General features: G+C 41.4%; 1 protein-coding gene across 6 annotated transcripts in view; it reads left to right on the plus strand.

The window, feature by feature from the left end:
* The first annotated feature begins 1,036 nt into the window (after positions 1-1,036).
* mink1 (misshapen-like kinase 1) overlaps positions 1,037-24,249 on the plus strand; it is a 29,360-nt gene continuing 6,147 nt past the window's right edge. The window contains exons 1-26 of one of the 6 annotated variants that reach the window (XM_069716462.1): positions 1,037-2,686; positions 8,283-8,348; positions 9,133-9,315; positions 9,405-9,515; positions 9,597-9,687; positions 9,774-9,904; positions 9,994-10,048; positions 12,108-12,186; positions 13,425-13,600; positions 13,686-13,755; positions 13,865-14,075; positions 15,745-15,852; positions 16,454-16,540; positions 18,552-18,728; positions 18,822-18,992; positions 19,309-19,575; positions 20,034-20,113; positions 20,228-20,331; positions 20,433-20,524; positions 20,819-20,842; positions 21,275-21,426; positions 21,567-21,684; positions 22,105-22,221; positions 22,494-22,605; positions 22,908-23,057; positions 23,943-24,086. In XM_069716462.1, the coding sequence (XP_069572563.1) occupies positions 2,630-2,686; positions 8,283-8,348; positions 9,133-9,315; positions 9,405-9,515; positions 9,597-9,687; positions 9,774-9,904; positions 9,994-10,048; positions 12,108-12,186; positions 13,425-13,600; positions 13,686-13,755; positions 13,865-14,075; positions 15,745-15,852; positions 16,454-16,540; positions 18,552-18,728; positions 18,822-18,992; positions 19,309-19,575; positions 20,034-20,113; positions 20,228-20,331; positions 20,433-20,524; positions 20,819-20,842; positions 21,275-21,426; positions 21,567-21,684; positions 22,105-22,221; positions 22,494-22,605; positions 22,908-23,057; positions 23,943-24,086 (3,133 nt within the window). In that variant the 5' untranslated portion in view covers positions 1,037-2,629. The remainder of the gene's footprint in view (positions 2,687-8,282; positions 8,349-9,132; positions 9,316-9,404; positions 9,516-9,596; positions 9,688-9,773; positions 9,905-9,993; positions 10,049-12,107; positions 12,187-13,424; positions 13,601-13,685; positions 13,756-13,864; positions 14,076-15,744; positions 15,853-16,453; positions 16,541-18,551; positions 18,729-18,821; positions 18,993-19,308; positions 19,576-20,033; positions 20,114-20,227; positions 20,332-20,432; positions 20,525-20,818; positions 20,843-21,274; positions 21,427-21,566; positions 21,685-22,104; positions 22,222-22,493; positions 22,606-22,907; positions 23,058-23,942; positions 24,087-24,249) is intronic. The other 5 variants (XM_069716466.1, XM_069716463.1, XM_069716464.1 and 2 more) reach the window with 5 other exon arrangements.

Consider the following 24,249-nt stretch of genomic DNA (forward strand, 5'->3'; position numbering starts at 1 on the left):
AGTGTATTGCTATGTTCCAAATGACATACTTACCGTAGTACACTACCAAATAGTGCTCTTCCATGTTAGGACTTTTGACAGGGTAGTGCTGTTTCAATCCGCACACTGCTGTTCTGCACTGACTGGAAATAACCTCAGCATGTAAATACATCACCCGCCAAAATATCTGCAGCTTTAATTATTTTACTTAGAAATGTGCCGTCTGTTTAACACATTCAATAAATATACTGATTCCTCTGTCCAGCAGCAGTAGTGGAAAAAGAAACACTTTTGCATAGTGTTCAGGAACATTGGCAGCTTCCTCAGAGCCATAATTTGAAAATTCTTCAGGCTGGTGGCCCCACCCCTTCGTCTATGGAGCCAAGATGGCGGCCATTTAGGGTGGAAAGTGTCCACTTCTTTTTGGGGGTGTTTTGAGAGCATCATCCTGGTACTTGCAGTGCACTGCATGTTTCTGTATTTGACAGTGTGAACGCACTTATGCACTCAAAATAGTGAGTTTTAGTGCACAAGGATGCCATTTGGAACACAGTACAGGTTCACATTACATTGAGAACCCTGATGTCATTCAAGCTGTTTTTAAAATCACTAGTTATGCTTAGCACACAAGAGGAAAACAAAAAAAAAGGGTCAAACTTTGGATATTTGTGATATTTTCGCTAATAAATGTTGAAGTAAGTTCCTGTATTATCAGTTTCTTTCTGTGCATTCTTGGAATAAATTACATATTTTAGGAGAAACTATGTTTTAACAGGTTGTTGGCATTATTTAACAAATGTTGAAATGATCAGGATATCACCAATGTCATTTATTGCAGTGGAGAACCATTTTTATGACATTCCAGATAGTTCCTGTTGAACTCTTGGTGAACAGCTTTGGAAGTGAATCATTAATTATTGAAAAGCATTATGATCTGTTGAAAGAAAGGTGGACTTGCCTTAATGGAAAAATAACTAGCAATCATAAAGCCGTTTGGCTGGAAGACGCATCAGAGCAAAACCAAGGGGAGGGGAAAATATGAGTGAGACACAGTCACGTTTTTTTGTGTGTGTGTGGTTATCCAGCATTATTTACATTAATCTAACTTCTGATTTGTGAGGACTGTTAACTGATCAAGAGGGCTGGTGCGGGACAGGTATGCCAGGGGATGACCTCAGCTGTGCGGTGGCGCCGAGCAGACAGCTGCGTAGGCTGAAGTCCACTGTAATGTTTTGTTTTTCAGGTGATTTGTCCCTGGTGAAGCACCGTAGCCATTGAAGAGGAGAAAACACTTGAGGAGTGTTGCGCGCAGCCAATCGTCAGTACAACCCCGCAAGACTACATCAAGGCTGGGAGTTGGAGGAGGGAGGACTTGGGAAGCAAAACATGGCGAAATAACAAGTTTGGCCCTTATTCGCAGTTAGAAGCGGCCCCGTATCTTGCAGTTTTGGGACTACAACTACGAGTTTATATATTAAAAAAAAATTGGACGACGGAGAGCGAGAGCAACGCTTTAACTTAGAAAAAAAAAAAAAAGAGTCGAGTGCTCAGCCTTACAAGTATTACGGCGGCTGGCGAGAAGCACAGCGCCCGTCTGCCTGCCTGTTGTTTTCCCCGGAAGATTGGCGGTGCTAGGCGCGACTGTCAACACAGAAAATGGATGAAGGAGGAAAGTTTATTCTGGAAAAAGACGATTTAGCCCGCTAGCCTCAGCTCCGTCTACCAGCCGGTCAGCGGTAGATTACCCGCGCACACCTGACTCGGTATCCGGATTACCTGCGCTCCGGCCGAAACCGAGGACAATTTAAATCGTGTTAACAAGTTTGACAACTGCAGACCCAAAAGGGGGGCGGGGAGGGGGAGATTGTGTTTCTAACGAGGCCTTTATTTTCATTTTTTTTTTCCTGTCTTATTCTCGTGTACTATTCCGGTGAGGAACATCTATTTAAGGCTGATAATGAGAGCCTGAGACTCGGTTCTGGTGCGGCGCGGACGGACCCGGACGGACCCGGACGCCATCACATCAGACGTTGCGTTCTTCTTAAAAAAAACAACAACAACAACCCAAACCAACCATCGCTCTGCCGAGCCGTGAATATTTCATACTTTTACTTGCGTTTCCAGAAACGTTCCGGTGACACAGCAGACCTATGTGTTGGTTTTTATTTCCCCTCGACACGCCTCGTTTGGTTCCCTGTAACATTAGCTGGGATGTTGTGCAGCGGCGGAGATGAACGCACCGAGGTGCTCAACAACAGTGGAGGTGCGCTGCATTTAAAAGTCCGGGACTAATGGTCGGCTAGCGGCGACGCCGAAACAATTTTGTCGAGGTATCCTATTTTGAGTTGAATGCGTTTTGGTCGGGCGTTTTCTGTCAAACAAAACTGTGGACAACATCACAGCTGTCGGCCGGAGTTGACGCGGGCTAGCCAGCTGGGTGCGTCATGTGGCAGCTCCCGTCTGCGATGCGTTCGCTAATGTAATTGCCACCGTGTTGTTCCGCAACAGCTTCAGCGCATCGGACCTCCGGGTTTGCTGTAATTTTCTCTTTGGGTTAGGCTCGTTCAAGCAGCCGCCGACAACCACCTCCCGGTACTTCTTATCAAATAAGTGGCTAACTTGTTAGCTGACGTGAGAAGTTTCGCCAGCAATGTCTGAAAACGCGCCCACACGAAGCCTGGATGACATAGACCTCGCAGCTCTGAGGGTGAGTATTGTTATTACAGCGTGCACCACTTTATTAGTGTAAAAATTATGGCAGATTATAGAGATGTTATGTCACATGTCGGGTTTTTTTTTTTTTTTTTTTTTTTTCTGACACAAGCACGACCATTCAACACCCACGCAACAAAGTTAAAGATGGATAAACACCCCCCCTTTGGCCTGGTGTGCCTACAGGCAGCAGTGATGTTCAGTATCACAGATATCCACCAAAGATATTGTCTGATTTCTCCAAATAAAGAATCAAATTCATCAGCCCTGACAACTTTTCGTGATGAATGTGTGGAAAAAAAAAAAAAAAAAAAAAAAAATCAGGGGAATCGTGGCTGCTCCTGTCTCGAGAGCAATAACACACAACACCATGTTGTTATTTTTCATTACATGCAGCAGCCGTGAAGATCATGTTCTTCATTGAAAGATGAGGATGTTGTTTTTTTTTTTAATACTTTGAACTACGATTCACAACATGTCATTTTGTTGGTGCATTTTTCAGATTGGAGTCTGAGTTTAATGGCAAATCCTCCGACCATAACCTCGTTAATTTTGGATTTGGTCTTTTTGTTTTAGTTTGGATTCCTGACAAGACTCTGATACTGTATATTTGTAAAATACAACATATATAACTTTGTCAGGTTTAGCACAAAAATATCCTGGACTTTGTTCCTTGGTGTTTTCAATGGTCTTTGAGGGCTTCAGTCTTAAAAACCGTCCTGGTGTTTTTGATCACCCTTCTGTAACATTAGAAATGCTTTGCTTGTCAAGAAATGAAAAGATGGAGGAAGGAATGTTATTCTTTGTTGATGAAAAAAAATATCTTTCCCAGTGTGCAGTTTCTGAATGAAGACTGTAGCTCTGATACTTCTCTTTGATGCACAGGTGTGTGATAAATTAAGGGGAAAACCTGAACGTTTGACCTGCAGGGAATCTGGCAACTCTGTTATGCTATAAGGAGACATTTTGCTGACATTGTTTGGGTCCCTTAAAACAGTTCTGTAATTATTTGCAGTGTGCCTCCGAGTTATGACCTTTATCCTTATGATAAAACGTGTCTATCCTGAAGGGAGTGGTCTCTCCCAGGATGACAGTGGGGGGCACTGTGGGGGATCCACAGGGCATGAGAATTCACTGAATGGTTTGATGATATAATGTGAATCATGCAGCTTTCACAATCACCTCATCTCATCCCAATTGAACACCTGTGGGAGATTTTGCATCAACTTGTTAGACATTGCTCTCCACTACATCATCCAAACACTAACTGAGGGAATATCTCTCGGAAGAACGGTGGTCATACCTCCAGTAGAGATCTGGGACTTGAAGAATCAATGTCAAGGAGCGTTGAAGGTGTTGTGATGGCATGTGTTGACGTCGGTATCCTCCCATCACAATGGAAGCTGCCAGAATGGTGTATAATTTTTTACATCAGTAAATCTACTGAAGACGCCCCCCCCCACCCCCCCTATTAGCTATAGAAATAATATTTTTGTGAATTCAGTCGCTGTTTGTTTGAGGAGATAAATTACAGGCTTGTTTCACCTACTAAAGTACAGGTTTTAAACATAATTATAGTGTTTTATTTTATATTGGATAACCTTTTTAATCGCTGTCCAAAGTTAAAATGACCAAAGGTTACTTAATGGCATCATTGAGACTAATGTAAGAACCAAGAATGAGGTCCCGAGGCCAGTATAAGAAGTGTTGACTTACCTCGCGATGGTTACCGTGATGGAAAAGATCGTAATCACCAAAATCAGGAAGTATATAAATTGTGATGTTAATTAAAAGGTCCGTTTTTATTTTGTTTCCTGTCCCATCTGAAAACTGTAGAATGTCATTGTATTTTTCAGAAATGTATGTGGCTTAACAGCAGCTATGGGCAGTTTTTCTCAAATACTGATTGTTTGTTCCTGTCATAACTCTTTGCCTGACCTCTTTTTTGTTTCCGATGGTTCACTTGAGAACCCCATCTCATTTTTCAAAGTCACAGCACACAGACAAAAGTCACCCAGTTATTTTATCACAAATCTATGTGAACTGGAAATATGAGAACATGATAGAGACTCCGATAAATAATCCCTTAATTGAATCCAGCAATTGGATTATCAATTGCAGGAGAATCTCAGTGATTTCTTGCACATTTTGGCCCAAAAGGACTGAATTATGAATTATTAGCTTTCTGAAGAACTGCACAGCAATTTGTTGTGTAGGTTGCGAATAGGAGTAATATTTGAATTTTGCAATGTGGTAAAAACCAAACAATTTCTTGTATATTTATACAGTATATTTACAACACCCAGTATCAGTATATTGAGCAACAGTTTGCCCCTAAGAGGAGTAAGGTAGGTGCAGGGTTTGTTTGTTTGTCCTTGGCTGTGCATTCCACTGCACACATGGCTCTATTCGTTGGGGGAAGCTGGTTATGGATCTTGTCCTCACATCTGCTATAGCAATTACTAATTGATCACTCAGCTGACCAGTCAGCAGTCGTCGTTGTAAAGTAAAGTTACTGCCGAGTTTGAACCGTACAATTGAAATCCCATTTACCTCCATTTTACGAGGAGTTTCTGCATGGCCAGCCTCCATCAGAGATAAGTGTGAAACTGTTTCTCTGATTTTGTGGTCTCACCATTTCAACATGTAGTTTTCTCATAAACAAACAGAAGTTATGTTAATAGTAAATGTAACTCACCATCCTACATTGTGTGTTTCCTCGAGCTCAGACAAATGTGCCAAATGTATTTTCTACCACATTTGCACAATTCTTTTTGAGTAATTTAAATTCAGCATTGTTTAGATTCATGTTTACTAGCTAGCCTTTTTCTTGTCAAGTGCTTTTGTAGGCACATTGCAGCATATCTCGGGTATTATTGTCACTTGTTGAATAATAGGATTGTGTGAAACCATTGCACGTCTGTGTGTGTGTGTGTGTGTGTGTGTGCGTGTGCGCGCCCGTGCTCTTGCGTTTTGTGCTCGCGAACTACATAAACAATTCACAAACGTTAATCCACTCTTAGAAGAATAGTTTCAAAGTCCTTCTAAAGGATACAAAACATTTCAGTGGCTCCGTCACATCAATTGTTTAAAGAAATGTGTTACAGAATAAAGAAGGACTCCAGTGTTACGTAACAACACTTGACTGCACACAGGCACCAACAGATCATTTGTGCAGAGACACTTAATTTCAATGACAATAGCGCTGGATAAAATCAGTCACCTTCACAATTGTGATTACAGGTGGCATAGGAAGGTAGACTCTCAGAAATAAGACAACCAAAAGTGACAAATGCCAACAAAAATGTCACTTTCCCCAGTTTTCAGTTTGAATTGAAAAGGGACTTTTATGTTCTATTTTCAGTCTCTGATAAAATAAATTTGAGACTACTGGATGCTGATAAGCCCTCTGGAAATGGAACTCATGAGAAATTGTGTCTTGTGATTTTATTTTGTCGCAGTCAAAATAGATGTTTGGCATTATGTAACGTAAGTGTTAGAAAAATGTTTGCTGTAATATTAATAAAAGCTTTGGCTGCGATTGGTTTGTGCTTTCACAGAGCTTTATTGTAAAAAACACTTACATGATGGGTACTAAATGGTTAAAAATATGCAAGCCACATTTTCTTCTTTGTCATGTTGTTATTAGTATTGTTTGACATCGTTATTATGATTTTACACATCTTCCATTTTATAAACATTAGATTAATGTTCTCTTGTTATTTAGGGAATGAGAGGGTTTGCATTGTGATTTTGAGGATTGTTGCAGCTGTAAACCACTGATAGGGCAGTCTTTTTTTTTTTTTTTTGCAACTGTCCGCTAAGTTGACACCATTGCAGGAAATGTGTTGTCATCTTCCCCTCGGACTATCACGAGTCTTTTAGAGTGCATACTCTGTTGAACTGCTATTGCTCTTCCTTTGCTCATCACACCTTGACATTTTCGAATTCTCCACATTAACATGTTATCATTATGTCCATATGAGGTATCAGAGCTGCTATTTTTATATTCTAAGCAGCAGGCTGACTGTAAATTTCTCCTCCAGGTACCCCGTAGTTTAACTGTGTGTGCTGGTGGTGCTACTGCTCAAACAGAACTGTACCCTTCCCCTTCTCTATCACCTCCTTCCTCTCATCCAACTCTCTGTGCTGGACGTGGGCGAAGCTGCCGCCTCTGCCGAGCCACCCACTCTATCATTACATTATTCCACTCCATACCATCATTCTCTTGCCTCCTGTTTTACGTCACGGTTCCACCTCTTTTGTGTCCCTATACATAACGCGCTTCAAAATCTCACCAGTATGTTTATGCCATTATTTGAGCTACGTGCATTTGCATCGAATGTGTGGTCATTTCCCAGCTTCACTGCCAGATCTTTCCTGTATGCTATTTTTCAGTCAAATTCCTTGTCCTAAAGGAAAATCTTCCCGCCCTTGCGGAAGACAGAAAACCCATCATTGGAAATAGATGAAAGCAGGATAGGTCATGGTGTACAATCTAAACCCAAAGCAGCAGTCTCACCACCCACACATCTTCTTAAAGCCATATTGAAATTACATGAAAGTGGAACTGCTTGTCATTTTCCCTTGTCTCTTGGGGGAGGGGCGTTGCATAATTGAGTCAATGCAACCTACTCATTATTAGTGTCAGTGAAATATGTGTTCACAGCGATGAAATATAAAATGAGCAAATCAAGAAAAAGGCAGAATTTACATCCGTGCTGTCAGAATCCATCTCTGTATATCTAATCTAGTATCAATATTTAGTGTATCAGACTGTCTGTTTCTTCCATGTAAAGTTTTGTGTGTGGATAATAAGTGGGTGGGTGGGAAGAGTGAGTTAAAGTGATTTGGGTGGATATATGGAAATAAAATATAGCATTTAACTTGTCTTTAGTGTACATGGTAGAAACCATCTGGGCTATTCTTGTGGTTATGTATGGTTTCTGTTCAAAAGAGGCCCATCTGTTTTTATGACAGTGTTCTTGATGTCATCTACAGATCTGCAGCTAAGCACACTTTAATGATGGTACACAGGTTCTGAAATTCTGATGATAGAAAAATCCCCTGTAAAATAATGGAGGCTGTTTTTTGTTTTTTTTGTATGTTCTCCGCAGTGTCTCAGCAGTGATTTGTATTTAGGCTTGTTTTAATGCCACCTTGGTGCCAACAGATTGCAGCAGTTGCTAGAACAAGTGCAGTTCAGTAGGATTTTAGTATTTAAGGGTGACTGCTGACTGAAGAAACATGAGTATAACAACATGAAATACAACCTCCACTTAGGGTCGGCATTGAAGTGTAAATGTGGAGGATTCAAAGAAGAACAAAGCAAGCATCACCCACTTAAAATCTAAAATAAATATGGTTTGCCTTAAATGTAGTGTTTGCAGTGTTTGCTTTTTCCAAAATTTGGAAAAAAGCAAGCTGAATTGGAGTTTATTTCACTGAAATGCTCTTTTAACATGGAGATCTTTGTGTCTTACAATGTTACGCTGAGGTGGCTTACCAAAGGACAAAACATGACCTGATGTATGTGACCTTGCTCCATCTGAATATTGTATGATTTATGAATCGACCTCTCTCTTCCACAGGATCCAGCAGGAATCTTTGAGCTGGTCGAGGTCGTTGGCAATGGGACATATGGACAGGTGTACAAGGTGAGTAGGACTCTCTAGGAGACTAAAGCGTTTGACATTTCGGTTGTTGGTAGACTAACTGATCTATCGGATGGCCGATTTTATCAACCGATATTGCCCTATCACAGATATTGTACATTGGTATAGCCATATATGTTGGCTGATATGGACATGTTTTTTACAGAGCATAATGCAGCTTGGTGTAAACTTTTCTATTTTTTTTTTTTTTCATATGGTTATTTATAATTATTCAATTCCAAGTGAAGTTTCCTGTTTTAGTGTACTGATGTCAGTGTCCATTCCCTTTGAGGGATCATTGCAAAAATTCTGGGTTGATATATATATATATACTGTTTATGCAGCATATACAAAAATAATATTGGCTAATATATCGATATTGGAATTTTTTTACTCCCTAATGTTTGTATCAGCATCGTCCCCAAAAATCCAATATCAGTGGAGCTCTAGTTGTCACGTATCCAACGTCAGAAAGCTGAAATGTGGCTACAAAGCTTTCTTTAATGCCTGCTCTTTTTAAAAAAAATGTTCTGTTCAATAATTCCCCAGATTACAGCAGATTTATTTTACCGCTATATCAGTAAATTTTTCAGCTATCAGGCTGATACGTTTAAGGTGGTGGTGACAGGAAGATAAGGCACTCCAGTTAAAGAAAATGTCAAATAAGAACAATAAAATCACAAAGAAGCAATTTTCCACACTTAATGGGCAATTTTTTTGAAAGAGTTTCAGAAACGGAGTGATTTTAAACTGTACTGAGCACTGATCTAACTTGTTCCTGAATCAGGGCCGTCACGTGAAGACGGGCCAGCTGGCTGCCATCAAGGTGATGGACGTTACAGAGGAGGAAGAAGAGGAGATCAAAGCAGAAATCAACATGCTGAAAAAATACAGCCACCACCGCAACATAGCCACATACTACGGTGCCTTTGTCAAGAAGAGTCCACCAGGACACGATGACCAACTTTGGGTCCGTCTACCTTTGTACCCGCTTTGATGGTTTTATATCAGCATGCCTCATTAACTGTGACCACTAAATGCGTGTTTGTCTGTGCCTAGCTGGTGATGGAGTTTTGTGGGGCAGGATCAGTGACCGACCTGGTGAAAAACACCAAGGGCAGCTCTCTAAAGGAGGACTGGATTGCTTACATCTGCAGAGAGATCCTAAGGGTGAGAGGACACCAGTCAAAACAAACATGGCGCAGAGGACACAATTTACTGATTAATCTGGACCTCTTTGTCTGTGAACAGGGCCTTTCTCACCTCCACGCCCATAAAGTCATCCACAGGGACATCAAGGGCCAGAACGTGCTGCTAACAGAGAACGCGGAGGTCAAACTTGGTATGTTGACTCCTTTCAAAAGTAGCTCTCTTGTGTGTTATCCTTCATAGTCTCACACCTTTTCGTCCTCTGATTCCTTTCTCCAGTTGACTTTGGGGTAAGCGCTCAGTTGGACCGGACCGTTGGGCGTAGGAACACCTTCATCGGCACACCGTACTGGATGGCACCGGAGGTCATTGCCTGTGATGAAAACCCAGACTCTACTTATGACTACAGGGTAACAGCAGCACTCTGTTTATGCGTTCACTATGCCGTAAGAACATTTTTTAAAATAGACACTGACCTGGTCCACTGTTTGTTTTGCAGAGTGATATTTGGTCCTTGGGGATCACAGCCATTGAGATGGCAGAGGGAGCTCCTCGTAAGTACAAACTCTGTGCAAACCGATTTTACCTGCATGTCGTTGAATCGTGCACTGCTATGTACTCCGCAGCAGATCATTTATCATCGCCTCGAAACTCATTCGAACAAACATCATGAATGAGTCTGTCTTACATATGCAGCCTCGTTGTCTGTGTCTTCAGATGGACAGCTGACTCACTGTAATCAAGGTAGTGTGGTCGTGAGCTGGCATTTGGCCCGTGGAGGCTGATTGTACAGATCTCTGGTCTGCTTAGCAGGGAGATGTGTCTGCCTGGAGATTCAGTGTGAAACCAAAGAAGCATAGAAAATCTCACTGAGAGTAGCTGCTAAAATGTTTAGTGAAGAATGTCTGGGTTAAAGCAGTGGCTCCACACCAGTAGCTTATTGGTGGTTCAGCGGTTCACAGGAGACCATTGATATGTGAAGAGATTTTGGTGAGTTGCAGACTATGTAGTAGGTTTCGTGGGCGGCCCCTACACGCTTGTCTCACAGCTGACTGTACATGGAGACCAGTGTTATTTGTCCAGCTCCGAGTATGAGTATGGCTTCTTTTGATGAAAATTAGGTTGCAGCCTGTTGTCTACCTCCCCGCGGTAGGATTGAAATGTTGTTTGTGTCTTAATTTATTGATTCAGGAAGTTTAAATTAATATTTTTCTGCCGTTAAGAAAGTAAAGTGCTTTTGCAGTAACGTCACTGTGGGAAACTTCCGTTAGCTGAATGAGAATTGTGAAAACGTGATCTTTGCTAGCTTCATTGTTGATATCTTCACGGGGGTTGTTGTTACAATTATTGTGCTCTCGTTATTAGCGCAGCCCAACATTTCTCATTTATATTCTTTACTCACAGGTGTGTGAAATGATCTAGATATGAATTATATGTAGTGTAAAAATAATGTAAAATTATTTTCTGCCAAGCCCTTTTTCCCTCTCCTCTGTTCTTGTAAAAAATTATTTAAAAAAAAATTCAGCAACAACAGTCGGATTTCTGCATTTAGCATTTTTCACCTCTCATATGTCTTGGGGGGGGTCTTTAAGCTTCTGCATCGGCAAGTGATGTTTTTAGTCAAATTATCACACGAAATATCTGTACTGATCACATGACCTGCATTTAAATCAGGGCTGGCAAAATTTATACATGATACACGTCACTGTTTCATTGAGTTGCATCACTGAGCCATTTATAGTAAAGTGCTCATGAACATTACAGGGTAAGATAGTACATTGGTTGCTAATCAGTGTGTCTCGCAAGCCTCTAGCCACATGCTGCCTTTTAGCTTCTTTAGCTTGTTTTGGAAAACATGAATTATTAAGGATCTTTTCTGTTCACCTGGTTTGTTAGCAGACACATACCCACTCTGTTTGTTTACCTGAGGTACATGAACATATAAAAGAAGATCTGTACAGTCAGTAAAAGGTAATCCATTTAAACACAGACATTTTGGACTGTCTGTGCTACTTAAAGCCTCAACAAACAGAACAGTTCACTCCAGGTATGTCATAAAACACACTGTAACTCGGTGTATTAAATCCTTTCTACTGACAGGGGATTGACAAAACTGCTAACAACCTGTCACTGGGTTCCTTTACATCAATGCACATAATATGAAGCACATGTTATATGCTGTTATTCCTCAGTTGTTGTTTTTTATGTGGCTCTTAAAATACTAAAGTGAAATTCCCCCCATTGCCTTTGGCTGACTCAGTCACGTTGCATATGTGTTACAAAAGCCTATTTACTGTGAAACACCAAAGCTAACCAGTCAGGTTTAGCTACCTACCTACGCTGGGAACACAATGACTCACAGTCCTTGCTCTTACATTCAATGTAACAATAAGCCTGAGGCACCAGGAAAGATTGGATAACAGCAGCTGTAACCATGTTTGAGGATACAAGAAAACATGTGTAATGGTGGCTAGTAATATTTTGCAAACTACCATGAGTGGCTATAGATAATTCTCTGTCTAACATTTCATTTATTCCAACGTGCCTTTTTGTATCACAGATTTCAGCATGGGTAGGAGGATTTAACACTCATAATCTCTTTTATTTCTGTAGCCTTGTGTGACATGCACCCGATGAGAGCCCTCTTTCTGATTCCCAGGAATCCCCCTCCAAAACTAAAATCCAAGAAATGGTGAGTTAGCAACCCTCCTGCTCTCTCTTTTTCAATTGCTTTTTTAAAAACTTATTTTGTTTGGTACTGTGCAGTAAATACATTTTTCTTTCCAGTGGGTCTCCCATCAAATTACATAGAAACATTTGTATGTAGTGTGATGCAGAATCGGATAAAATGGCAACAAACTGCCTCTCTATGGGCAGTGTAAATTTCAAACATTTGTAAATGATCGCTTTGCATGATGTTGAATTAATAAATCTGCAATCATTTATTAGCCTAATTCAGAAAATACATGCAATCTACCCGAATGGAGAAAAAACAGGTAACAGCGGGAGGGCACATTTACATGCAGTGTAACAGTGTGGTTACTTTCCTAACCAGGGTTCTGCATTACAACAATAATCAGGCAAACTGCATGTAAAACACACTTAATGAGAACAGCACAAAGTGGAAACAATGATGATTGTACAAGAAATTGCAGGAAAATTCAATTTCCCAAAGCAGATATTGTTTCAGGTTACTTTGGGTGAGGTTGTGGTAGCTGTCCTTCTCTCAGATTTCAAAGTTTAAAATGTCACATACTTTGTCTCAATACCAAGACAAATATGATTGTGAGCAAGACAAGAGGCTAAAGATATTACTTTTCCTATCTCTTATTACTTAATGGAGTTTATGGTCTTGCAGCATTCGGAGTGCAATGTTTCTTCCACAATTTTTATAACTGTGATCATAAAGCAGCTCTCAGTCAATGTTGTGTCAATAAACAATTATGTAAATATAATAACAGGTTTTACATTTTCATGATCAAGAATTTAAATCTAATACAATGAACTCAGTAACCCTGGGGTATCGCCTTTGAACATGATTGAACTCATTCAGCTAGTATTCATTGCATGGTTATTGTAGTGCATTGAATTATATAGTGATCGTATTATTGTGTGAAGATGTTCAATTTGAGTGAAATTTTGTGAGAGTGAACTTTACTACAGTGTGTCACAAAGGCCTGCTAGCATGAACTGGGAAACTCCAGTGCTTATGGTCACACTTGTGTAAGAAAGGCTCCTAGAAATGTCTTGATGTACTGATACACATGATTTCCACCTGGAAAATGCTGAATGTGGGAAATTTGCCAAAGACAGATGTCCCATTTGAATCTCTGATTATTGTTGGATCAGGATTATTTCTGTTGCAGGCCTCCCGGCGCTCCCGCGCTCCCTTTCAAGTTTATCATCCTGTAACCTCCCCCTTTCTTCCAGGTCCAAGAAATTTATTGACTTTATAGAGGGCTGTCTGGTGAAGACATATCCCAGCCGGCCATCCACAGAGCAGTTGCTCAAGCATTCCTTCATCAGGGACCAGCCCACTGAACGGCAGGTCCGAATTCAGCTCAAAGACCATATTGACCGCACGCGCAAGAAAAGGGGAGAGAAAGGTAAGCAAAAGAGATGGAAGGAGCCTCACAGGGTTCAGCACAGGCCGTGATGACTGCTCATTCTTTGTTCGGATTTCTCTTACAGAAGAGACAGAGTACGAGTACAGCGGTAGTGACGAAGAAGATGAAAATCGTGGAGATGACAGGGAATCAAGGTACTTAAAAATGTTCATTTCTGTGCAAGTAAAAATCCCAAAATGTAGTTTTGTGAGTGAATCATCGCTGAAAATCCTCTGCCTCCGTGTCTTCGTTTCTGATCATCAGTTCAATCCTCAATGTGCCTGGTGAGTCCACCCTGAGGCGAGACTTCCAGCGTCTGCAGCAGGAGAACAAAGAGCGCACCGAGGCTCACAAGAGGCAGCAGGCCCAACTGGCGGCGCAGCGCCGGGATCCCGAGGAGCACAAGAGGCAACTGTTGCACGACCGACAGAAACGCATTGAAGAGCAGAAGGAACAGCGTCGCCGACTCGAAGAGGTAATAGTCAATTACAGAATTGATGCTTTTTAAAGGAGTAGTTTGACATTGAGGAAAATGAGAGATTATCACTTCCATATCAAAATGCTAAATATGAACCCTCACTCGCTCCAAAGTTAGAAACGATGCCTGTTACCACCTCAAACTTGTAATTGTTGTGCTTAAACTATTTCTTGTCAACCACTGTGATTAGAGAGAAATAGTTACGGCGCACAATTCTCCCTAAAACTACAACATGTCATGTGGTTTTGTACGGATGAGACAAAAGAGATGCAACAACAACTTTAGAAGTGTTGATAGGTGTATGTTTGAACTTCATAGCCTTCATAGCGATATCTTCCCTTTGCTCCCAGTCTTTAAGATAAGCTCACTGAGTCCTGGCTTCTGCTTCATATTTAATATACACACCTCAGGCGGTTATCATTCTTTATCATTTCATTCTTTTGGCAAGAAAGCAGATAAGTATATTTCCCAAAATGTCAAACTCTCCCTTTCAGGAAGCCTGACATATTTTCCTTTTTTCTTTTATTGTAACATTGTGTCTTTTGTTTGTGTGATAATTGTAAGGTTTGTGACACATCACTATCTTCCAAAAATTATCACAATTTTGGTAGATGTATATCTAGCTGTAGTAAACTGCGTAACCAAGAAGACACATTCACAGCTCAATACATCTTAAAAAGTAGCCTGGATGCAGAAACAAATGATCACATATTGGCCTTCCCAGATCTGGATCACTGGTGAAATATAATCCTCTCAGAATTTTATGTTTTTATTTTATTATCTTCATCCATAACATTTCTGCCCAGAACAATTTTTTTTCTCTCCATGTTAATTTGTACACTGTATATACTGTGCAAGTGTTGGTTAAGTACTGTAGCGACTGACATAGAGTTGATATACACATGCAAATATTTGACATCCCCTGAATGTGTATCAATCACAACGTGTCGTCTCTTCTGCCCAACATCTGAACTGGCTTTGAAGTTGACGCACAGCACCGAGGCGATAAAATGTCGTGCTAGACAGTATTTATGAAAAGTATGTTGCTGAACACTGTGAAAGACATACCTACATAACGCAGTAAATTGATGGACTGCCTGTAAAGTGTCAGCAACTGTGAACTCTTTCAGGGGTTATGTGGGATTTAGATGAGATGTATAATTTCACTGGTATTGCTATTGTTGTCATAAGTACTGTGCAGTTTGGCGAGGTATTTTACTGCAGTGAGGTTGCACCACCCTAATCTACGTCCCCCTCCTCGTCCATCTTGTCTGGCTCTTTTTTGCCCAACGGTAAAGTGCTGAGAACAACCGAGTGGACAGGAGTGTTTTGTGTCACTGCCAAGTCTGGTGCCATCATTTCACCACAAAGAATATATCTTGTTGTTTCAGATTCCCTTTTTTTTTTTTAAAGTAGATAACGACTGCTCCTTTTCAAAAGTGAAAAACTGTCATTTCAAGTTCGAATCAGAGACGCACACTCAAAAGATGATCAGGATTCAATACGTGTATGTATGTTTTTGAGAATGACTGACAGGCTCTATTCTCTGGCCTACACTCCTGCTTCTTTTATTCATATTTTTTTCCCAGTGTTTTGCAGGGGAGAATGTGCTCATAAGCAGGCTAATTCCTCATTTCTCCTTTTTCCTGTCACCCGTCTCTCCCAGCAACAGAGAAAAGAGCGAGAGATGGTGAGGCAGCAAGAAAAAGGTCCCCATCGGAGACTCGACGATATGAGACGGGAGGAGGACAGGCGGCTGGCAGAGAGGGAGCAGGTAACCAACCACAGGAGACGAGGGGCTGCAGTCAGCCAATCGGTGCGGAGTGTGGGAGTGTCCATCAGCAACACTGCAAGTTGCTCTGGTGGTGAAATTCCATGAGTAGGTTGCCATAGCAGCAAGGGTCTAAATTAGTGTATTTACTCAGAGATGAGTTTTCTGTGGGTGAGCTCTCTTATGCTCTGTTTCCAGTCTACCCTCAGTAACACAAGACTCTGGCATCATAGCAACGTTACCTTGTATTGCCAAATAGTGATTTTATGTCAGCGAGGTACCTTTTAACAGTCACAGTGTGCTGCTCAACATTATGATTATTCTAAATCTAGCAATTGATCAGAATCTCTATTTGAGCCTATAGCGATTTCATGTTTTAATTATACCTTTTTTTCCATCTATTAAAACAGGGCTGGTGCTTTCTCATTTAAATTAATTGTCAGTAAATGTTTGATTTATGTCTGTACAGCACATGGTTTCTGTTACTGAAGTGACATTACATAAACTCTTATCCGTGTCCGTCTTCTACCCCCTCCTCCATATACTCTCATTTCTCTTTTACCACCTTAATGCTTATCCTTCCTGGCCCCCTGCCTTTCCTCAGGAGTTCATCAGACATAAGTTGGAAGAAGAGCAGCGGCAGTTAGAAATCCTTCAGCAGCAGTTGCTTCAGGAGCAGGCGCTGCTTATGGTAACTAGTACTTATACTCCCTCATCGTGCATTGTTTGGACTGCAGAGACTTCCATGCCCACCTCTTGGTTATAGTACCTTATCAATCAAGGAGATGAATAGATTAGCACCGACACATACTTCATGTGCCAGCATGAGTCACTTCTCTTTTCATCAAAACCACTGCTCCTTAATGTGCAGCACCTTGATGCAGCTCCGTTCTACATGTTCCAGAGTGTGGATGCAGCTCCCACGATATTGCATGTCTTAAAAAGGCATGCAGTGACCTAGATTTTTGGGCCAGTTTTCAGTGTAGAGGTTTATCTTTCTTGCATAGACGGGTAGAATTGCCACACTCCTGGCATCTTCATTTCAGCTCGCTCCTGTGGAGCGTAGGAGTTGCTGTCATTAGGACTGAACTCTTTGTTCCTGTTTTGTAGAGGGAGAAATAACCCAATCCTGTTTACTGTTTGCATGAGACAATTGAGATTTTCTTTCACATATCCATCCTAGTCCACACAGACACATAATTCCTGTGTATGTGTACGCATGCCTTCATAGTGAGCCACCAGGCACTGCCCATGCTGTAGGTTTAAGGGGTCAGTGCTGTGTTCAAGGGCAATTGGCAGGGATGATTTGTGCAGCAAACCCCAGGAACAGTGTTGTTAGGCTGAGGCAAATATTTTAGTATATGTGCCTCATGACCAACTTTCTTTCTTTGAACACAGTCTCCAGTTTGATTAATATGTCCTTTGTGTACAGTAGGTATAGCCTTCCCTCCTGTTAGCGCACAACTCATTTCTTTTCCAAAAATGAACTCTATTCCTTTCCTGCTATTTTCATTTAATCTGCCAATCCAATTTTACCACTTCCTGCAGCTGTTTCATAATAAGAATCTTTCTGTAGTGCCTTTCTTTAGATGTTGTAAAGATAGTAGCATGTAGTATGTGTGTCGAATAATAAATATTCAGTGTCAAAAATGTCTATGAAAACTAACAAAAGGCATCAATCAAGACGAGCTACTGAACAGATTTGATTGGCAGCTACAGGAAGCGTGCAGTCAGCCACAAAACGCTGCTTAATTTAAAATTTAAAAAAAAAACCCACTTTAAAAATAGAAATTAGTTTGGTGTTCTTTTTCATTGGGGAATAAATATATTTGAAGACAGTAAGGCTCCTGGTTAGATGAAGTTATTAACAGAAACAGGAGTAGATAACTGATTCTAATATAGATATAGATATATTATATATATACATACACACACGGAATAAATTATAAAATTTTAGAAATGAGTTTAATCCCTGGCCTAGCCACAAACAAAATGAGTATTAAAATTGTGTTTGTACACTCGCATGCTTTCATATATGTGAGCATCCTAATGAAAACTGATTTGTAGATCTAGTTATTTACTTTGTGGCCTATAAGGATTTTCGAGTTAAGGAGTTGAGAGGAACAAATGACAACATGCATTTAACTTAAAAATATTTGTAATTCTTTGTACATTTAAATGTATCAAATGTAAATTTATATCAGACCCTCAGAGAGGGAGAGCCCCCTTACTTGATCTGATCTTAGCTGTAGAAAAAGCAATGAGAAGTTGAGTCTATGTTGTAGTGAAACTCTCATTTTAATCTGTGAAGCTTTGCTATTTCTGTTATTTCTTGTTTCCTTATGAATGCAGTCTTAGAGGCTCATACCTACAATTCTCAATGAAAAACCAATAAGTGAACTGACTCTCATGTTTAATATTCAACAAAGAAGGGTTTAGCTACAGACATGATCAATATTCTTTTGATGAAGGCTGGTAATTGACTCCTGTACTAAAATAGAAAAACTTCAATATGATAAAGCTCGAAACATTTATCATCTCAGTGGTTGAAATCAGTGGTGGACAGCTAAATATGCAAACCTCTGCCTGTAGTTGAAGTCAGTTCAGACGTGGTGTTTGCAGATGTGGTGGTTTGGTTGAGACCTGTATGAACTTTCTGTTGGGTCCGTTCCGAGGCCAACAACGCGTGTTTCTTTTCTCAGGAGTATAAGCGCAAGCAGCTTGAGGAACAGCGTCAGTCGGAGCGGCTGCAGAGGCAGCTGCAGCAGGAGCATGCCTACCTGGTGTCTCTGCAACAGCAGCAGCAGGAAAAGAAGCCCCAGCTCTACCACTACAACAAAAACCTGGAGCCCAACAACAAACCTACTTGGGCCCGTGAGGTAGCAATGTCAACTGCATTTCAAGCACTACATGCCACAGTCGAGCTTCTGTAGACTACAAAGTAAATCCCTCTTACACTTTCTGTATTCCAGGTGGAGGAGCGAAGCAAGCTCAACAGACAGGGCTCACCCAAAATCTGCACCACTGTCTCTGACACTGCCATCCAGTTGCGCTCTGACTCAATCAGCCAATCAGGAGTGGTCCAGTCTGCGCAGACCCCACCGATGCAGAGGCCAGTTGAACCACAAGGGGGGCAGGGCAAGGTGGGTGTTTCCCAAGGTTTTAAGTACAGTTCCTTCAAACCTTCTGGATTAAAACGATGGAGGATACAACTGCTTGTGCCTTTCTGCCCTGATTTCTTCAAAGGTTTTATCTTTAGCTTACACCTTCTTTTTTCTTCTTCTTTTCCCTCCTTTCCCATCTCTCCCTTCTGTTATCACACTGTTCCTACATGTTTAAAAATCTCCTTGCATTCTTCTCCACTTCGACCTGCTTCTCCGACTCTTTCGTGCGCTGTTCCTTCCGCTCGGCTGCTCCTCCCTCCTGGTGCGCTGCTGCTGCTGCTCCTGTCCTCTGCAGTTCCAGATGGCTCACTTGGTTCCACTGAAGCCTTACGCTGCCCCTGTCCCTCGCTCGCAGTCCCTCTGTGACCAGCCCACTAAGACCATGTCCGCCTTCCCCACCCAGGATCCCTCCCTCACCCCCACCCCCCGCCCCATCCACTCTAGAGAGCTGGTGCGTCAGAACTCGGACCCTACCTCTGAAATCCCGGCTCCACAGGCACATCAAATCAGAGAGGATCGTGGGCCCTGGATCCGCCTGCCAGATGTGGAACTCCCACCCAAGGTAAGATCCGGTGGCTGGTGTTGACTCAGCAGTGGGTGCACAAGCCAAAAAGAAAACCCCAATTTGCTCATATTTTTAACACAACTCTCATATCAACACACAAGTATCATGCTAGTTGGACTACAGCAAGTAATCTGACATTGAAAAGTCACACTTTTAGGAAATAAAACCTTTTTTTCCATCCTCTGCATTTGGTGCTGGTGGTACCCTGTACTTTTTTTTTCTGACATATGTTGAGGATTAAGTTTATGTTAACATCTTCAAAGGTGCTATTTTTTTTTTGTATAAAAATGCATCTTTGACTGATTGGTATGTGACAACAGATCAGTCTACTAGGAACTTACTGTTGCTTATTCAAGGTGGTATTAAGATTTAAGACTAAAATATCCTCAGTTGCTTTTTAAGCTGCAGTTTTTATAAACTACCTGTGAATGTAAGACTGTTGTTGCTGTCCCCAGATTCCCCAGAGGACATCGTCTATTGCCACAGCTCTTAACACAAACCTAACCTCTGGCATAAGGCATCCAGTCAGAGCCAGGTACTGAAGATTGCAAAATGCCTTGATGAGATATTTCCTTAAATTGGTACCTTTTTACAATTGTGCTAAGTGGTAGTGACGACTTGAGAAAACTGATTTGTATCCTCGTGGCAGCAATCCAGATCTCAGCCGCAATGACCGCTGGGAGAGAGGAGACAGCATAGGCATCATTTCCAACCTGCCGCAGACTGGCTCTCTAGAGAGGCATCGCATCCTCAGTGAGTCCCTGCCTCCCCGCTGCTATTTCTCAGCAGAATTGTCTTTGCAGTAAGTCAATTCGCTGAATTCTAACTACACTCTACAACATTGTTATTTTCAGGTTCCTCCAAAATGGATTCACCCATTCTCCCCCATGATAATCGTCATAAACCAGGGGAGTCTCGAACCTCCTCCCGTCCTGGGCGCCCTGCTGTAAGTGGTACTTCCAAACCGACTTTACATTGGCTGTCTCTCCACTAGGCCTCCTTTTAAAACTCATTTTAACGTTACTGAAGCGATGCATGCCACAGATGAGCAGTTATAAAAACTTGCTGTACTAGTGCTTGGTTTAATCTCAAATGCAGCTGTTCTGTAAATTGACTCAAAGTTTACTAACTCAAGGTTTTCTCTTCACATTAACTTTGCACTTTAAGCACTTTTGCTATTTCTCCTCATGTTTCTCCTCTTCTCAAATCCCTGTTTGTTGACTTTACCTCAAATGTGCAGAGTTACAAGAGAGCTATCGGGGAGGTTAGTATGACTGTGTCTTCTTGTGTTGTGCGATGCTCAGTGTTCATGCATGAGTTTGTATTTGCGTTCATTGGCTGTACAATTTTCATACAAAATTAATGGCATGCCCTACACTGTCTTTGTTGATCAGGTCAATCATGTTTTGTCTTTGATTGGAATTCCTCTCGTCATATAAAGGCCACTTCAATCTGTTTATTCTGTTACAATGTGGACAACCTGCACTGAGCCTTGTAATCATTTTGACACACTTACATTGAGATTCTTTCTGAGCTCATCCTCTTGATGGCCCCTCCCAGTTCATTGATTTTGGATTGTCTTTAACATTATGATTGCTGTTGTGTTACTTACTTCTTTCAGTTATAGGTGAGATTATGTCTCGTATATTTTTTTTGAACGTATTCTTCAATTAAACGGCGGTGTATGTATGTGCAGGACCACGGCCTCTTTGCCAAGGAGCGTGCTGAGGAGCCGCCAAGGCCCCCGGTCAAGGCCAATGATTACTCCTCCTCGTCAGAGAGCAGCGAGAGTAGTGAAGAAAGCGAGAGTGGTGAGGGAGCAGAGGAGGAAGAAAGCCCCACAGATCGGTAACAGAAACACCAACAAATTGTTTTTATTCACCAACTTCACTGTCAAATAGTAATTCAGTACTTCTGTAAAACTGCCTAAATCTATTTTCACTCTTTTCCTATGTCATCCTTAACTTGTGTTCCCGTTTTGATTTCAGTCACAGGGACGCAGACACTGATTCAATCAACACCATGGTGGTTCACGAAGACGAGGGCGAGGAGGGAGAGGGAGAGCAGGCTGGCGGCTATGGGGACCAGACCATGCTGGTGCAGAGGGTGAGTCATCTGTGTATGTAATGATGCTTATAATGCTTTGTGATGTCATGAAGAAATAAATGCAAGGCATGTCAAATAATAAAGCAGCAAGACTAGGTCAGCGCTGTTGTTTGGTGATATGTTTTTTGCGCCTGTCTGCCGCCAACAAAAATGGCCCAAACATTCACTTGGACTGAAGGACGAAACGATTAGATTTAGGTGGTCAAAGGTCGCTGTGACCTCACAAAACACGTGTGACCTCAACTCAAGACTTCCTGGGCTAATTTTAAAGCGAAAACTGTTTATACTTGCCATTCAGTGGTTGCTATGTCCCAGCCAAATCTATTATATCCGGGTAATTGGTGCAGCAGATTAGCCAACATCTGAGTCTGTCATGTTATTATCTAATACATGGAAATGTGTGTTTATTTTACCTGAAAGACCCCAGAGAAGCGCTCCCATAATGGATACACGAACTTGCCAGATGTGGTGCAGCCCTCCCACTCTCCCACTGATTCAGCCACTCACTCCTCTCCTGGGAAGGACTCTGTTTATGATGTAAGTCTTGCTGATGCTAAGTATATCAGCCCCAAATTCCTGGTTTATTTTGATGTGTTCCATATATGCCATCATTTCAGCCATCAAGTGCACCCATAAAACATTTGAGCATCTTTAACATCTGTTCAGTTTGTTGGTGCACTATTATCAATAAAGTTGATCTTAAAACTGTTTTGATGACCCACGGGCACAGAAAATATCCGTTTGTCAATAAAATGCTCACTGCCATTATGTTGATTTAAACAACTCGCACACCTGATCTGCTCCACCAGTATCAATCCAGAGGTTTGGTTAAGGCTTCTGGCAAGTCGTCCTTCACCACCTTCGTGGATCTGGGCATGTACCAGTCACCAGGAGGCACCGGGGACAACATATCCGTCAGTGGTGAGTCCGAAGCTTTTCAAAGGTGCTCGGAGTTCTTGAACATTAAAAAGGGAAGCTACGGCTAACTGCAGAAGTGTTTACCGCTTTAACCTTTGACATTATTTCTTGTGCATTCAAAATATTGGGAAATTAAAGATTTCTTTTACATAATTTCTGTTACATTACAACATACGTGCTATGAACATGTAACCTGTTTATAGACTGTAATTTCTATTTTAAGATGATGAAAATGACTAGTTTGATATCTCGTTGGTGTTTCCCGTCCTTAATTAAGCCACCCTCTTTGCTGCCTTCATGTGTAGGCTCCAGGTTTGAGCAGCTGAAGATGGAGGTGAGGAAAGGATCCATGGTGAATGTTAACCCCACTAACACACGCCCCCCCAACGACACACCCGAGATCCGCAAGTACAAGAAGAGGTTCAACTCAGAGATCCTGTGCGCTGCACTTTGGGGTGAGAATGGGTTTAAATCTTTTAAGTGGAAAAAAATTAAATACAAAACAGATTATTGATTAGATTCCTTCAACTAACTATATCTCAAATTACGGCCATCTTTGGAGTAACCAGATGCAGTTTTAAAACAAACAAGAAGTGCAGAGAAATCAGTCAGATTATTGGACTCGCTTTTGTCCCAAGCTATTTGAACTCTTAATACGTTAACTAATGTGTCAGTTTTGGCAAAATTCTGGTGGCAAGCATGACCAACACTGAAAATACTTGACATGGAAATTAGATTTTAGGCTGCTGATGTTACTTTGATTGTCTTGGTGTGACATGAACAGCTCTTCAGGAGAAAACAGCGTGTCTAAACTTCTATGATCAAGATCATTTTATCTAGTCAGTTGCTCTTCTCAACTCTTTTCACAAGCTGCTTTCCACAAACATCGTCATTGACCAAGATGATGACTCTAGTGACCTGAGGGATAAAGAGAGGAGCAGCTTACTGTACAGTTGGACTTTTACGTAACAAGCTACACGTGATGTTGAAAAGCCTTATCAATGTGACAACGTTTCCTCTTTTTCAACTGTAAATAGGCTTCTAGGTCCAATAGTTAGTGGGTGAGGTGACACACAGTTACATCATGTTTCTATTGAAGTTATCTTTTATACTTCTCCAAACAAAATGAAATGTCTTGGTGGTAGAGTTGCGGCAGGTTGTGATGTGGAAATAATGATGTAAAATTAAAGTATAGCAGAAATGATAAAAGAATAGTTGCAACACGGGTACTGCAAAATCATTTTGATCTGTTACTAGAGGAAAGACGGTAATTAGTCGGGTTTTTTTTTTTTTTTTGCTAAATGAAAAAGCTATTTCTTCGTGCACGTGTATGTCCCCAGGTGTGAACCTGTTGGTGGGCACAGAGAACGGTTTGAAGCTGCTGGACCGCAGTGGTCAGGGAAAGGTTTACCCCCTCATCAACTCCCGCAGGTTTCAACAGATGGACGTCCTGGAGGGCCTCAACCTGCTCATCACCATATCAGGTCAGAACTGCTGCTTATTACCAGTCTGCTCAGTTGGTTTAAGCTGTCTGTGCTTCTGCCATCGGACCACTCTCCTAAATGGGATTCCAAATGTTGGATGCCAAATTGTGCTGGTATTTATTTTCAGAGTGGTAATTTTACATTGCACTTTGACTTTGCACTT

The sequence above is a fragment of the Brachyistius frenatus genome, unplaced genomic scaffold, assembly GCF_029030835.1.
Source record: "Brachyistius frenatus isolate BFR_SWC_R1_liver_20210118 unplaced genomic scaffold, ASM2903083v1 Contig_157, whole genome shotgun sequence".
In the NCBI taxonomy this organism is placed as follows: Eukaryota; Metazoa; Chordata; class Actinopteri; family Embiotocidae; genus Brachyistius; species Brachyistius frenatus.